Source organism: Eptesicus fuscus, chromosome 18 (genome assembly GCF_027574615.1).
Source record: "Eptesicus fuscus isolate TK198812 chromosome 18, DD_ASM_mEF_20220401, whole genome shotgun sequence".
Taxonomy (NCBI): domain Eukaryota; kingdom Metazoa; phylum Chordata; class Mammalia; order Chiroptera; family Vespertilionidae; genus Eptesicus; species Eptesicus fuscus.
Genome location: NC_072490.1, coordinates 39109924 through 39125892, shown reverse-complemented (window position 1 = coordinate 39125892; position 15969 = coordinate 39109924). Strand labels below are relative to the sequence as shown.

Here is a 15969-nt window from a genome sequence, read left to right as displayed (position 1 = left end):
AGTAAATATTTTAGGGGAGATAAAGGTTAAGTGTTTCCTTACAGTTTCTCATATTAATTTTAGCATTCATCAGTGAATCTTACGTGCAGCAATCTATATATATAAAAGCCTAAGCAACCAGCTGACCGGCCGACTGGCCGACCGGCCGACCGACTGACCAGCCGGTAGCTATGATGTGCAATGACCACCAGAGGCCAGATGCTCAACGCAGGAGCTGAGGAGCTACAGTAACTTTGCAGAGTGCCCTTTCGCACTCCAGAACCCCTTGGGGGATGTTGGACTGCCGGTTTCGGCCAGATTCCCACAGGCCAGGCCGAGGGACCCCACCTGCCAGAGGGACCTCACTCATTCTGCAGATGCCCTTCGAGCCCTGGTGCTGCCCCAGGTGTGGCCGGCTGGAGGTTGGCTCCAGGGCGTATCTGGCTCATCTCGCCCAGTCCTGCCCTGCCGGCCACCTTCTAATTAATTTCCTTTCAAAATGTGCACGAATCCGTGCACCAGGCCTCTAGTTACTATTATAATGTTCTAATGGTGATATGCCGTTTCCTCATTCATTCTATATTTGTTCTTTGGAATTGTTCTGTAACATCCATTCTTTCTCTCTTATTTGTTTATTCATCTCTTTGTATCAGTATGGGTTCATGCATGTGTGTCGTACTCTTTGGATAATCATTCAATACCATAGTTATTTCATTTGTTTTTCCTATTGTCCTAGCTTTGTGCATTGGATGCTCTTTCAGGTGGCTCCTCTGTCCTTTTGACATACCTAATTTTATTTTCCTTGGTGTACTTCTGGCTTCCTGCCACTGCAGTCTCTTGTATATGCCCTACCCCAGTCTTAAAAGAAGCTGCTTTTCTAAAGGGACTCGGTTCTTTTGGTTGAAAGATGGTGTTTCAAAAACCAACATCCAGGCACTAGGTGTGCTGGTGGCCATGGGATGTCATTGCTTCTGTGCTATCTCAGTGGATAATATACAACCCATGTATGAAAGCTTCTCTCTCTCTCTCTCTCTCTCTCTCTCTCTCTCTCTCTCTCTCTCTCTCTCTCTCTCTCGCCCTCTCCCTCCCTCCCTCCCTCCACCTCCCTTCTTCCCTCCACACACATACTCACACATGAATTTACACTGATATTTTTGACATCAGCACCACATGGTTCATCCTAGCTTTACTCTTTAGCTTATGTTTAAGTTCTTTTCCTAACAGTGAGAAACCTGGCTCATTGTCTACAACTTATTCACTTAAAAAAACAACAACACTCAAGTATGGCAGGTAGATCCAGAATTGCTGACTCATATCCCTGTGAAAAATTTACAAATCAGAGTACCATTTTAGGTACACTTCTTTTTGTCTTTAGTCTTAGAGTTTCCAGTCAGACATCATTTTTTTCCAGTTATTTAGGTCAACTCCTTTTTACTCATCTCCTTCAGTGAAATTTCCTCATACATTTTAAATACAATGAGAGTTCACTTGTCACAGTCTGCATTCCATTCTGGGGTCCTTGGATATGCTGATTGATTTTTAAAATTTTTTCAAAAACTAAAGTTGAATTATTGTGGTTTGTTCTTGGTAAGTTACACGGTCAGGTGTCTACCACCACAGGAACATACAGAATATTTCCATACCCCAAAATCCCTTGTGTGGTCCCTTTTTGTCAACCCCTCCTTTCTCTCCCAGCCCCTGGCATCCACTGATCTACTTTTCACCCCTCTGTTTTTTTCTAGATTGTCATATGAATAGAATTCTGCATTATGCAGTCTTTTTCATTTGATTTCTTTCACATGGAAAAATGCATTTAACATTTACTCATGTTCTTCCACAAATCAGTAGTTCTTTTGTTGTTGCAAAGGAGTACTCTATTGTGGATGTACCACAGTTTGTTTATCCATTCACCTGTCGACAGATGTCTTAGCTATTTCCAGTTTTAGTGATTATGAATAAAGTTGCTATAAACATTTGTGAGTACACTTGTGTGAACATAAGTTTTCAATACATTTGGATAAACAGCTAGGATTGGATTGGAACTTCTGCTTGGCATGTTAATTCTGTATTTACCATTTTTGGAATGCTGAAGTATTTTCCAAAGTGGCTGTACCATTGTGCATTCCCATCATCAATGAACAAGCATTCCTATTGCTCTGCATCTTCTCCAGCATTTGGTATTGTTAGCTTAAAAAAAAATCAAAATGCCATTTTAATAGGTTTGTAGTAATAAATTATTGTGTTTTACTAGCATTTCCCTAATGCAGGCGTCCTCAAACTACGGCCCGCGGGCCACATGCGGGTGTTTTTGCCTTTTTGTTTTTTTCACTTCAAAATAAGATATGTGCAGTGTGCATAGGAATTTGTTCATATTTTTTTTTAAACTATAGTCTGGCCCTCCAACGGTCTGAGGGACAGTGAACTGGTCCCCTGTTTAAAAAGTTTGAAGACCCCTGCCCTAATGACTGATATTGAGCATCTTTTTGTGTGCTTATTTGCCATCTCTGTATCTTTTCTTATAAGTGTCTATTCAGATGGTGTGCCCATTTTGAGTTTTATTGTTGTTGTGTTTTCACTGCTGAGTTTAAGAGTGCTTTATATATTTTGGTAATTTTTCAACCCCCAGACTCTGGCATATGTTTTCATTTTCTTAATACTATTTTTTCATAGAACAAAAGTTTTAAATTTTTATAAAATGCAATTCATCAATTTTTTTTTAATGTATCGATTATGTTGTTATAGCCAAAAACTTATTGCCAAACCTGAAGTTATACAGAGTTTCCATTTTCTTCTAAAAGTTTTCAAGTTTCAGTCTCTACACTTAGGTCTATCATCCATTTGGAGTTAATTTTTGGATGAAGTATGAGTTATATATCAAGATTCATTACTTCTGCATATGGATACCCAATTGTTTCAGCATCTGTGGGAAAGACTATCATTTCCCCATTTATTTCCTTTGCACTTTGCCAAGAATCAGTTGACTTCATTTATGTGGGTCTATTTCTGGACCTCTTTTCTGTTCCATTCCATATAATAAAGGCCTAATATGCTAAGTGTCCGGTCATCCAGTTGGCCGTTCAACCAATCAAAGCGTAATATGCTAATGATATGCTAAGGCCACTCAACGACTCTATCAGATGCTCTGACTGGTAGGTTAGCTTGCTGCTGGGATCTAGTCATTTGGGACTGAATGAGATGGGCTGGAAACACCCTGGAGCCCTTCCGCGGTCCCTCCCCAGCTGGCCAACCTCCTGCATCCCTCCCTGGCCCCAATCGTGCACCAGTGGGGTCACTCGGCCTGGCCTGCACCCTCTCGCAATCCGGGACCTCTTGGGGGATGTTGGAGATCAGGTTTTGGCCCAAAGGCAGAATTACTGGTCGCTATGACATGCACTGACCACCAGGGGACAGATGCTCAATGCAGGAGCTGCCTCCTGGTGGTCAGTGCACTCCAGGGGTAGTGCCACTCAGCCAGAAGCCGGGCTCATGGCTGGCGAGCACAGCAGCGGTGGTGGGAGCCTCTCCAGCCTCTGCAGCAATGCTAAGGATGTCCGACTGCTGGCTTAGGCCCTCTCCCTCGAGGGCTCCCGGACTGCGAGAGGGTGCAGGCCGGGCTGAGGGAACCCCTCACCCCAAGTGCACAAATTTCATGCACCGGGCCTCTAATTGATCTATAAGTACCCATCAACTATGCTGTGGTTTGTTTGGTTTTTGCCTTTCTGATAAATGTTAGAATTAGGGGTTGCTATATTTTGAGAAAGCTTGAGATTTTTTTTAAGCCTCACCTGAGGATATGTTCCTTGAGTTTTTTAGATAGATAGATAGAGATAGAGATAGAGATAGAGATAGATGGAGATGGAGATGGAGATGGAGATGGAGATGGAGAGAGAGAGAGAGAGAGAGAGAGAGAGAGAGAGAGAGAAATGTGAGAGAGAAAATTGATCAGGTGCCACTCCCATGGGCCCCCACTGGGGATCTAACTCCCAATTTAGATATGTGCCCTGACCAGGAATGGAACCTGCAACCTTTTGGTATATGGGAAGATGGTCCAACCAACTGAGCCACCGGCCAGGGCTAAAAAGCTTGAGATTTGGTTGCCATTGCATTGAATCTATAGATAAAATGGGGTAGAATTTATTCAAATCATTTTAAAATTTCATTTAGCCATATTTATAGTTTACAACATGTAGGTCCTAGACATATTTTGTTAGATTTATAAATGAACACTGCATTTTGGGTGACGTTGGTTTTAGTTTAAAATTTCAATTCTTCATTCCTGACATATAGGTATATGATTGACTTTTGTATTTTGAATTTATACTCCATAACCTTGCTTAACTCACTTTTTAATTTTAAGAGATTTGGGGCAGTTTCTTTGGAGGAGGAGTGGACATGAACAATATGCAAGTAGAGACACTTTTATTTTTTCTTTTGCAACCGTATGCCTTTTGTTTCTTTTACTTCCCTGGTTCCTCTGACAAGGACGTCCAGTGCAATGTTGAATAGGGGTGATAAAAAATGGCAATCTTGACTAGGGGTTTCTTACTATTAAGTATGATGCTTATTATTCGTAGGCTTTTTGCAGATGCCTATTATTAGGCTAAAAAATTTCTCTAACCCAAGTTTATACTTTTTATCATATATGTATATTGAATGTTGTTAAGTGCTTTTTCTGTATGTATTAAGGTCATCATGTGATTTTTAAAATTTTTTTGTTTAATCTGATAATATGCAAATTATAATTGATTTTTGAATAATGAATCCGTTTTGTTTTCCTTGAATGAAATCCACTTGTTCATGATATATTTGTTTTGGTATTTTTTATTTTTTTTTTTTAGGATTTTTGCAAGTATAATCTTTATTTTTTTTATTTTTTTTGTTTGTGTAATCTATTTGATTTGGGTCTTTCATACTGTTTTATGAAATGAGTGATTTTTCTCTCCTATTTTCTGGAAGGGATTGTGGGTATTATATTTTACTTATTTATTAACTGTTGGATAGACTCTATCAGTGAAAATATCTGAGCCTGGATATTTTACCTATGAAATTTTTTTCAAAACTGAATTTGGTATTTTTAAATATATATAAGATTAATTGGGTTATCTATTCTTTTTTTTTTTTTTTAACTTTGAGGCTTTTTTAAAAAAATGAGAGAGATAGAAGCATCAATGATGAGAATCATTGATTGGCTGCCTCCTGCACGCCCCGTACTGGGGATGGAGCCCACAGCCCAGGCACATGCCCTTGACTGGAATTGAACTCAGCACCCTTCAGTCCGCAGGCCAATGCTCCTCCTGCTGAGCCAACCCAGCCAAGGCTGGTTATCTATTTATTCAGTTTTGGTAGTTTATATCTTTCAAGGAATGATTCCATTTCAGCTGCTGGATATACTCGCATAAAGTTGTTTACAATATCCTTTCTCTTACTTCTTGAGTTAAAAGCCTCAGTTGCTTAGTTTGGAATTCTTCTTTCCTAATGTAAGCATTTAATTATATGTATTTCCCTCTAACTACCACTTTAGCTCTAATCTATGCATTTCAATCTGTTGCACTTACATTTTCACTTAGTTAGAAATATTTTCTTAATTTTCCTTGACACTTCCTCTCTGACCCATGACTGATTTAGAGTACTTGACCCAGGAGCTACTCATAAGCAAGAGATGGCGCTGTGGGGCATATATCAGTTGCTTGGGAAATGGCTGCATATTTCTGTCTTCATATTCATCATATCAGTTAATATCAGTATAGCTCCAAGAAATATGGAGTAAATTAATTTATTTATTTAATCCTCTTCTAGCATAAAATGGCTAATGTTATCTTATAAGATTTTAAAGGTGAGGTAACATACATGAAACAGTTGTGACTTGGCACATAGTACATGGTAAATGAAAATGTGTTACTCTGATTTATAATAGTTGTTGGTGGTGTTTTTGTCATTGTTTTATTTTTAGATTTGCTTCATTGGCTCTGAGCTTGAAAAGTTGGGACAGGTATGAAGGAAAAAATATAAAGTAATGGAATGCAAACTCTAGAGAAGTCACAGAGATAAGATTTACCTGTTCCTATCATTATCATTATTATTTAGTTTATTATAGCTTTATTATAACATATTGCACTCATTTTAATGACCCCCTACCCACTTTGTGAATCTCAACCTACTTCCCCAGAATCAATGATTGGTATCCCTGGGCATAGTTAGCCATTTACAAGTGCATTACAAAGGGAATAAGGCTGTGCAATACCATGAATGGTGCACCAAGTATGAATAGTAACTCAGGACTCTGCATAATGTCTTAAAACTTCCTCATTCAGCAACATCACTAAAAAAGTGCTGTGCACTCAGAATTCAAAATCCCCTCCTCCCCAGTTACCTCCTCTGGTGTCTTCGGGAATTTGATTGACACTCTGCTTTCTTTTCTTAAACAGGTGGGCTCTGCATTGCCCAGTCCGTGAGAATCCCCCAGGAGCGCAAAGACAGGACCAATGACTTTGATAGGATCATCAAACAGCTCCTGGACACCCCCAACTCCAGGGCCGTCGTGATTTTTGCCAATGATGAGGATATAAAGTAAGGATGGCTGGGGACATTTGTTAATATGCATGCTGCAACTTCAGGAAACAGAAAGATCCTGTTACTGGCAGAGAAAGGGGAAAGAGAGCAGAAAATCAACTCTATAATCGTACAGTGGCCAAATCTGTATGTGCTTTCTACCCCGCACACAATTACCAGGAACCATGAAGCTACAGTGTGTTGCTTTCTGTCCTGTCTTTCCCACCTATTAGCAAAATAATGGATTTAATTACTTATAAAAAGAGAAAACCACTAGACCTTTGCAAGTTTCTTTTATTAAACACATATCCAAATGTAACAGACTTAGCCAAAGAATGTTCCTCTTAATGTAAAAGAAAAATGTCATAATGCTGGCTGTATCACTGCAGCTTCAGACTCCATATGTTCAAAACCACACTTGCCACACCTCTACTTCTCAATCTACCTTTTTCTCTCTCTTTCCTCATCTCAATCCTCCTTGGAGTGAAAAATCTGATTGTAATCTCAACTTTCCTTTTTTCCTCATATCTTGCATTCTTGGCCACACCATGGAGAGCTAACCTCTAAAATGTTTCTAGAACCCAAACATCCCCCACTTTCTTAACTTACTGCCACCATCCTGACCAAGGATCCTTATTTATTTATCTTTGTTGGAATAAAGAGTAATTATGCGTGATTAAAAACTGAGAAACAATACAAAGATCTAGGGAAAAGTAGAAGCCCCTCCATCCTGTTCCCTAGCTGACAAGTTGTCCCTCCCAGGTTCTTATAGGTTCTTCTGGAGGCGGTCCGTCTTTTACACAAACTGCTACGTACTGTGTGTAAATCCTCCTTTCCTCCTTGCTAGCCCTCACTTGCCATTTTATCGTGGAGGTCCTTGAATGCCAGTACCTATAAATCTATTCAGTCTTTTTAATAGCCATGCAGAATTTCATTTTATATCTCTATTGTAAATCATCTAGCTGCCCCCTATTGATTGACATTTAAGTTTGATTACAGACTTTTGTAACTATAAATAATGCTGCAATAAACTTCCTTTTTCACAAATCTGTGTGCACAAATATAAGTATACACATGTTATATAACATACTAGAGGCCCAGTGCATAAAATTTGTGCACGGGGGTGGGGGTGGGGGGTGGGTCCTTCAGCCTGACCTGCACCCTCTCCAATCCGGGAACCCTCAGGGGAGTCCTCTCCAGTCCTGGAGCCCTGATGCCTTAGGCCCATTCCCCATGGTTCTCTGCTCTCTGTGGGCCCTGGCTGCTCCACGCCCACTGCCCAGAGGCTCTCCACGGCCCAGAGGCCCTCTGCGGCTGGGGTGGAATGCTTGCCTCGTCGCCACAGCGATGAACCAAGCATTCTGCCAGGCCGCTCACGCTGCCCGCTCTCAGCGGCTGCCCCCCCCAGGACTGGGGGACTCCAGCGGAGCTGAGAGGACTGGGCACCACCATCTTGTGGCTATGGGTGCGCCATCTATATGGCAGAGTGACAGTCAATTTGCATATTCCCTCTTTATTAGATAGGATATATGTGTGAAGATATAATAAGATCTACAAATGTATAATAATATACAAATATTTTATATGTGTATAGTCTACATATTTATAAATTCCTAGAAAATAAGTTTCTAGGACAAAGATATGCCCCTTCTTAAACAATATATGAATATTGTCTTATAAAGAGGTTGTGCAACTAACACTTCTGCTTATGTGAAAGAGCTGTGTAGGTTTTATGAGATCTTTGCCCTATAGTTTAAAATACTACATTATTGAATTTGAAGGTTAATATCTTTTATCAAGGGTAATTCTAAGGGCCCAGCCCATTATTCCATCCTGCTGGGATTATTGCATTACTAAAGGCCTGGTGCAAGAAATTCATACATGGGTAGGGTCCCTAGACCTGGCTGACAATCAGGGCCAAACTGTGCGGCGACCAGCGGGGTGATCGGAATCCCCCCCACTGGCACCTGCCTTGGCTGGCCTGGTGCCACCCACTTGCTTGCCCCGCCCCCCGCCGCAGCCGCTGGTCACTTCCCTCTGCAGAGCTACCAGTGGGGCGATCGGGGGCCCCCTGCTGGCACCTGCCTTGGCTGGCCTGAGGCCTGCGGGCTGGGGGCAGCTCCTGCGTTGAGCGTCTGCCCCCTGGTGGTCAGTGTGCATCATAGTGACCGGTTGTTCCACCGTTCGTTTGTTTAGCATATTAGGCTTTTTTAAAATAGGATCATCATGGCCAGCCTCCCAGTCTGCGTCTTTTCCCTCCCAGTGTCCTACATGCCGCCTCTGAATCCACCCATCTTGCCAGTATTAAGCTCTGATCATGGGTGTCAGGACTGTTCAATGCAGAGTGTGAACCTGAGGGAGGCCTACCTGAGGTTTGTATGCTGCTTAAATGAGCACTGACTCGCCTTGGCAGGCGCCCCTCCCCGTCTTGCTTTCCAACTTCGGAGGCCTCAGTTCTCCCGTCAATACAATAAAAATCCTTCGGAGCAGTTTTTATGGTGATCCTGCCTCAGCTACCCTGGGAATATTTCACTCCACACTCCCTCACGACTGCTACACAGTAGGCACTGGGCCCACTTGTATTTCCTCCTCCCGGTCTCTGCACGTTCTCTTCCACCTGCTGAGAACACTGTTTGCTTCCCCACTTCATCAGTCTAATGGCCCCTCTGCCATTGCTTTCTGAACAATGTTGATTTCTCTGAACAATGCAGCTTTGGAAAATTCTTCGCAGTTTGTGTCGTTTCACATCATTTCATTTTTTTCTTAGCATTTGTGTTCTCCCTTAATCCATAAGCATCATTAGGGTAGAACCATAGCAGGGTAGAGATGATGGCTCTTTTTTATTTATTTGAGCCTACACTACATTAATCTTTTAGAACCACTTCCAATTTATGATATTCTTTGCTGATATTATTTTTGTTTATTTTTTTAATCTGATACTTTAAATTTTTATTTTTCAATTATAGTTTACATTCAGTATTATTTCATATTAAGTACAAGTTGCCAGAAAAGCTGTGGTACATGTATGTAATGGCCATAAAGAAGAATGAAATCTTAACTTGTGTCACAGCATGGATGGACCTAGAGGGCATTACTCTAAGTGAAATGTTAGAGAAAAACAAATATCATATTATTTTACTTATATATACAATCTAAAGACCAAAAAGCACAAACAAGCAAAAGAGATGCAGAGAACAGTCTGATGGTTGCCAGAGGGGAGGGGTGTTGCGGGGCTGGGTGTCCTCAGGCCCTATTACAGTGCTCAGTATATAGGATCCTATATAATAAAGAGCTAATATGCTAATTAGAACAAACAAACAGCAGAACAACCATCTGGACGACCTTCAGGACGAAGCTGGGGCTGTGAGGGCTGAGCCCCTTGCATGAATTTCGTGCATTGGGCCTCTAGTATTCTTAATAAATGACATTCAATGGGTGAATAAAATGCCTAGTCAAATGCCCACTATTTAATAATTTAAATACAGGCTTGCCTTTCTGACCTCACAATGTCTTCACAAGTGGTTCTATTTTAACAGTTATAACTCCTCTCCACTCTCCCAGTTCTCCTCCCAAAAAGCATGACTCTGGTCCTCCAACATCTCCTCCTCCATCATGGCTTTTGTTAATGGTGTTTCTTCTCTCTTTCTCTACCTGTTGCAAGTGTGTCTGTTCTTCAAGGTTTACTTCAAACAGCCTCTTCTTGATGGGCTCTGTTTCTGATCACCCTTATTTCTCTCCTTATAAAATGCTGACTTTTTTGCTCTTAGGGCATTTTTTTTCTTACTTTGTGATTTAGTTATTTCAGAGAATTTTTATTTCATATTACCCTGTCTTTTTGCTCCAGGTTTTGTCAACTCATTGATCTTTTTGCTCCAGGTTTTGTCAACTCATTGATGCCTTTCTTAATCATCTCATATATCTTTTTCATACCTATTTTATACATTTAAAAATATGTAATACATTGATAAAGTATATCTTTGTGTTTATTTTTACTTTTATTTTAATTCTCACACAAGTATATCTTTTTTATTGATTTTAGAGAGAGAGGAAAGAGGGAAAGAGAGGGGAGAGAGAGAGAGAGAGAGAGAGAGAGAGAGCTGTATTTTTAAATTCATCATGCACAGCACATAAAAGTTTGACTGCAAATAGCAATGGTGATAGATTAGTTTTAATACTCTTGATTTTCAGGTAGTGCGAGGTTTTAATTTGGGATATAAAAAATGTATATAATCCTCTTAATAACTGTGCTATTTTTTGTGTGTTGGGGCTTGTTTGTGTGTTTATTATTTTATACTGTGATTTATAGTAATGATAGCAGTAATGACTCTTGAGCACAGTAATAGAATTCAGTGCATATATAAGTGTCTCCCAGAACATGATCTTAAACACACTGATGTCTGAAGAGTATTAATGACGTACAGTGTTATGTTATTTCTGTTTTCAGGAAATTTACATTGTAGATTGGAAATTTTGAGATTTCTTAGAACATTTACTTGAAATACTTTGTTGGAGAATAGCAGTGAGGAGATATTAACATCTAGATTTTGAAACAGAGATAGGTGCTAAATCAGTCATGCATACTAATAATTTGGATTTTAGACAAGAATGGATTCTTTTCTGGAACACTTTATTCTGATTATAAGCAATACATAGCTATTTTAAGTCCACTGAAAAATGTGGAGGAGTTTTTGCTGTTGCTGTTTAGTAAAAGGAACTCTTAAGTTTACTTTGCCTCCTGCTTATCTAGAAAAATCAAAGGTAAGAGAGAATAATCACAAACTATGATTTTATGCAATCCGTATAAAACTTGAAATCTCGCCCTAACCAGTTTGTCTCAGTGGATAGAGCATCGGCCTGCGGACTCAAGAGTCCCAGGTTCAATTCCGGTCAAGGGCATGTACCTTGGTTGCAGGCACATACCCAGTAGGGAGTATGCATGAAGCAGCTGATCGATGTTTCTTTCTCATCGATGTTTCTAACTCTCTATCCCTCTTCCTTCCTCTCTGTAAAAAAAATCAATAAAATATATTTTTTTAAAAAACTTGAAATCTCAACACTCAGAGATAACCACTAAAAAATTCTGGATTGAGGTTTGTAATAATGTTATCTAAACATGTATAAGTTTTCCTCAACAGAATCAAGATCACAATGAATTTTGTATTTTACTTTTTGCAATTCACATTTCACTTTTTGTACCATAAATATTTTAAAATGGTTTAATCCTACTTATCTTAACAAATAACCCCACACTCTTCCATAAATACGTTAAGGTGAATGTCCACTTTTTGTATTAATGTCAGTTTCATCTTTCTTTCCTTGTTTCACCCCACCTTTTCATTCTCTTCAGAATTACCAGCAGCTCCTCAGTGAATGGTTTTTGTTAACAACAGGTTGTATATTATTCATATTTTTCATATGTATTTCAATTTACTTAAGCTAAAATAGTACTTACCATTTCTTCCACTCTCTATCCCCTGCCTTTGACATCTGTATTTTTCTGTGCTCTGATATACTAACCCTATAGTTTTAACTGTGTATATACAGAAATACAGGCAAATTTTGGCCAGCTTTCATTACATAAGAATTGAAAGTCTTTTGCAGCTTTTTATTTGACTTTTCTTCTTTAACAATGCCTTGTGGAAATTACAGGGAGTATATTTTTAATTGCTCTCTGTCCATCCTTTGGATGTGCTATATTTACGTAACCAGTTCCCTGTTGCTCTGCATTCTGGTTGTCTCTTTAATGAACATAGGATTTTGACAGTATGCTTGATTATTTCCTTTGGGTAGATCAGTAGGAGTGATACTCTACATCAAGTATAAACAATTGATTGTGTGTCATTTTTAAATGAAAATAATAAATGCATGTATTTTTTAAAATATTACTAAAATAATTTTGGTGCAAAACATTGGTCTCCTTTCTCATTCCTCTAAACTCTTTGGTTCTATTCTCTTTGAGCAACAATTTTAATTCTTTAAGCTATTTCTTCAGGGCTTATCTGCATAATGTACCTGTACTGTAATTTTTGAATTATTAACTTGGCTAATTAGTTCTTTGTTATCTTCCCAACATCATTCTATCAGGTTTCCATTCAATATAAATCAGTGTTTACATTATTGTCCATATATATATAAGGTGACCTGTATTATTACTTGTCTTGGGCACGTCCCTTCTGAAATCTCTATCTTTTCTTTATTTTTCTTTCTATTTTTTATGTGTACTCATAGTTTATTTCCCCATTTTGCTGGAGCAGTCCTCCAATAACTTTATAATAAAAGGCAAAATAAAGAAAAAGGTTTTTGCCTAAAAAATGTTCTTATTCTGCCTCCACACTTACTTCGTAGTTGGGAATATAAGGTCTAGACGCATATTTATTTTTAAATGCATCATACCTCACACAGAATTATTACAGCAAATATCTATAGTGACTAATGAGTTACAGGCTAGTGACTTCCAGGGAGCTTGAGATTCTAATTTGGGATGGAAAAAAATCTGTAATAGCCGTGCATTATGCTAATTCTATTTCTATTGGAATTCTGGATTATAAAATAATTTTCCTAAGAATGGGGGAGACATTGCTCCATCATTCATTATTTTTTTTCTCTGCTGCTGTTTATTTCTCTGCATTTGTCCTGATTTTTCACTTAGAAGCATTTAGGATATTCTCATTTTCAGAAATCTTAAATTTTGTGGCATGCTTGATTTTTTCTTAATATTATGCTGGGTGAGCCTTTTTAATATGGGAACTTTCAATTTCTTGGATTTTTCTTCATTAAAATATTATTAAAATATTTCACTTTATTTTCTCTGCACATTGTTCTGGAAATGGCATTATTTGGATGTATGTCTTCTTGGATTCATTATTTGAAATACCTTTTTCTGTGTATGTTCTACCCTTTTGTTACAATTTTGCTTCCTGGAGAATTTTCTTTAGAATTTTTCTTTTTATCTTCTAACATAATTTTAATTTTACATTTTAATAATTAACCTATTTTTGTTGGTTTCTATCTTGCTCTTGATTACAGATATGATAATTCTCATTTAAATGTGTTTGGTTTTTTGTTCTTTTTCATATATTTTCTCTGCCACATCCCACACTGCTGTTTATTTTTCCCTAGTTAATTTTTTTTCTATTTTAAATGGAAGATTCTCCACAATTATGAGTGATTTGTAGCAGTTCCCAGCTGGGTTAGAGACTAAAAAATTTCTGTGCACTTGATAGGGCTCTCAGTGGACCTGGGCAACTCCATTAAAGGATCTCTATGTCAATATCTAAGATTTTTTTTTCCCTGGGCATTCAGATTTTTTCAGAAAAGCAATTTTCTTCCTGGAATAACACACATGGTTGGCTTTCAGAATTATGTAAATTTAGTAGAGGGCCTTACCATTTCAATACTTAATGGTACCCTTAACTTCTTCCTCCCAATTTCGCCACCCCCAACCTCATGTTTAACTCATCATCACTCGCCCACAACCTTCTGCTGTTTGGCTGTTCACAATTTTTCATATCCTGCATGGGAGAAGGAGAGGAAAATCTGGGTGTTCTTTTTTGCCATTCTATGCACAATCTTTCAACTAAGACAACTGAATTTGGCCATGCACCTCTGTGGTACTTGGTACATCCAAGTCCTGAGAGGTAAATAAACAATTTCTCCGGTGCTATTACCTACCAATACCATTTTAGTTGTAGCTTTCTCTGTTCTACTAATGTAGTTACCTCTTATCCATGCTCTGTTCTTCCAAAAATATCATTGTAATAACTTCTCCATGAATAACTAAGCTTCCCTTTTGTTAATTTATTTTATTTTTAATTAAACTGGCTCTTTTACAGTGACAAGCATACATTTATATCATAAGTAACAAGGAAGTTAAAGTATACAGGTAAATGATATAAATTATGATTAGTATTCAAACATCTTGTTGCCATTGTTATATATACGCAATTTTTTCTTATGAATATTGGTTGTACATTGTTCAAGCTTAACTTGTAGTTTTAATCAATAATTTAAGACCTTTCATTAAGAAACACATTGCTTTCAGAAATGCTATTACCACTAGCAGAGAATGAGTGTGCTCATTTCTCCAGCCCATGCCAAACTCATGTCACAAAATAAACAAATATTTGGCCAATCCAAGAAATGAATTTGATATCTTATTCTATTTCACATGTTCCTCCTTTCTAATGTATGTGAACAACCAGTTTATTGGTTATTTATAGTTCTCCTTTTTATCTGTTGACTTTTAATACTCTTTTGTCTATTTTCTTCAAGCCACTTTGATGGTTTTTCTTATTGGTTTGGAAAGTCTTTTTATATATTAAAGCTGTAAATCCTTTCACTTACATTTTGGGCATCAGTTATTTACTCTTTGTGAAATGGTAGCTTCCTTTCCTTCTGCTTGATCCCTAATTTGCATATGTTCAATAGCTGTTCTTTATCCTAATATACTTTTTCTCATTCCTTTCTGCAGGCAGATCCTTGCAGCAGCCAAAAGAGCTGACCAAGTGGGCCATTTTCTTTGGGTGGGCTCAGACAGCTGGGGATCCAAAATAAACCCACTGTACCAACACGAAGACATCGCAGAAGGAGCCATCACCATTCAGCCCAAGAGAGCAACCGTGGAAGGTAGGGGTTATGTCAGTCTATGAAATGCCAGACTGTGGTTGGTGCCTTGTAGGATGTTTAAAGCTTATGTCTCTTTGAGAGTTTGGCATTTCTACAATTTATGTTCTCCTTTCATTTGAAAAGAAAATTTATTTCTAAAAGAAGACACTACCAAGAAAAGGAACTCTCCGCTGGTATCCTGCTTTGTGTTTCTTTTCTGATGGGCCAGGTCTCCAAAGATTCCTTAAAACATGCTTTGCACATTAAAAAGAACTCTTACCTTCTCACTCAAAAGAGATCAAATATTTGCATTTCTTTCTACTTTATCTCCATTCCAATCGAATTAATTATTCTCCCCAGAAGACAGCAGGGTCTGTGTAGGCCTTTTAAAAACAGGCTGGGTTGTGGTTCTGTCACTCTGGCCTTCTGTGTTATCTGGGGAGATAAGGATCCCACGTGTGCACTGGGAAGCTCTGAACTAATTTCATCTCCCGATACATGTCTGGAGAAGATTGCCTGTCTTACACCCCAGACCAACATTTGCAGATGGGCATAAGAATGTAAGACATTTTAAACTATCTCCACTTCCTTTCACTCCAAAAAACGTGAGTATCAGTGGTGTGCTTTGTTCTTTGCTGAACTGGTAAAACAAGATGAGGACAAAATCCTTACCCTCAAAGCTTACAGGCCTGAAGGAAGAGATCAGAAAATAGTCATTGACTGTGAAACATCCTAACACAATACAAAATAGAGACCCCAGGGCACAAAGGTGGTACTGTGGAAGTTTCTCTAGGGCGGTGATGCTGTGGTTGGGGAAGACTCCCAAGAGGAAGGGAA

At 38.6% G+C, this 15969-nt stretch overlaps 1 protein-coding gene across 2 annotated transcripts in view; it reads left to right on the top strand.

Moving 5' to 3' along the window:
* The window catches only part of GRM7 (glutamate metabotropic receptor 7), a 734510-nt gene that overhangs the window by 382512 nt on the left and 336029 nt on the right, over positions 1-15969 (top strand). For both annotated transcript variants that reach the window (XM_054729938.1, XM_028161218.2), the window contains exons 3-4: positions 6405-6546; positions 14999-15153. In XM_054729938.1, the coding sequence (XP_054585913.1) occupies positions 6405-6546; positions 14999-15153 (297 nt within the window). The remainder of the gene's footprint in view (positions 1-6404; positions 6547-14998; positions 15154-15969) is intronic.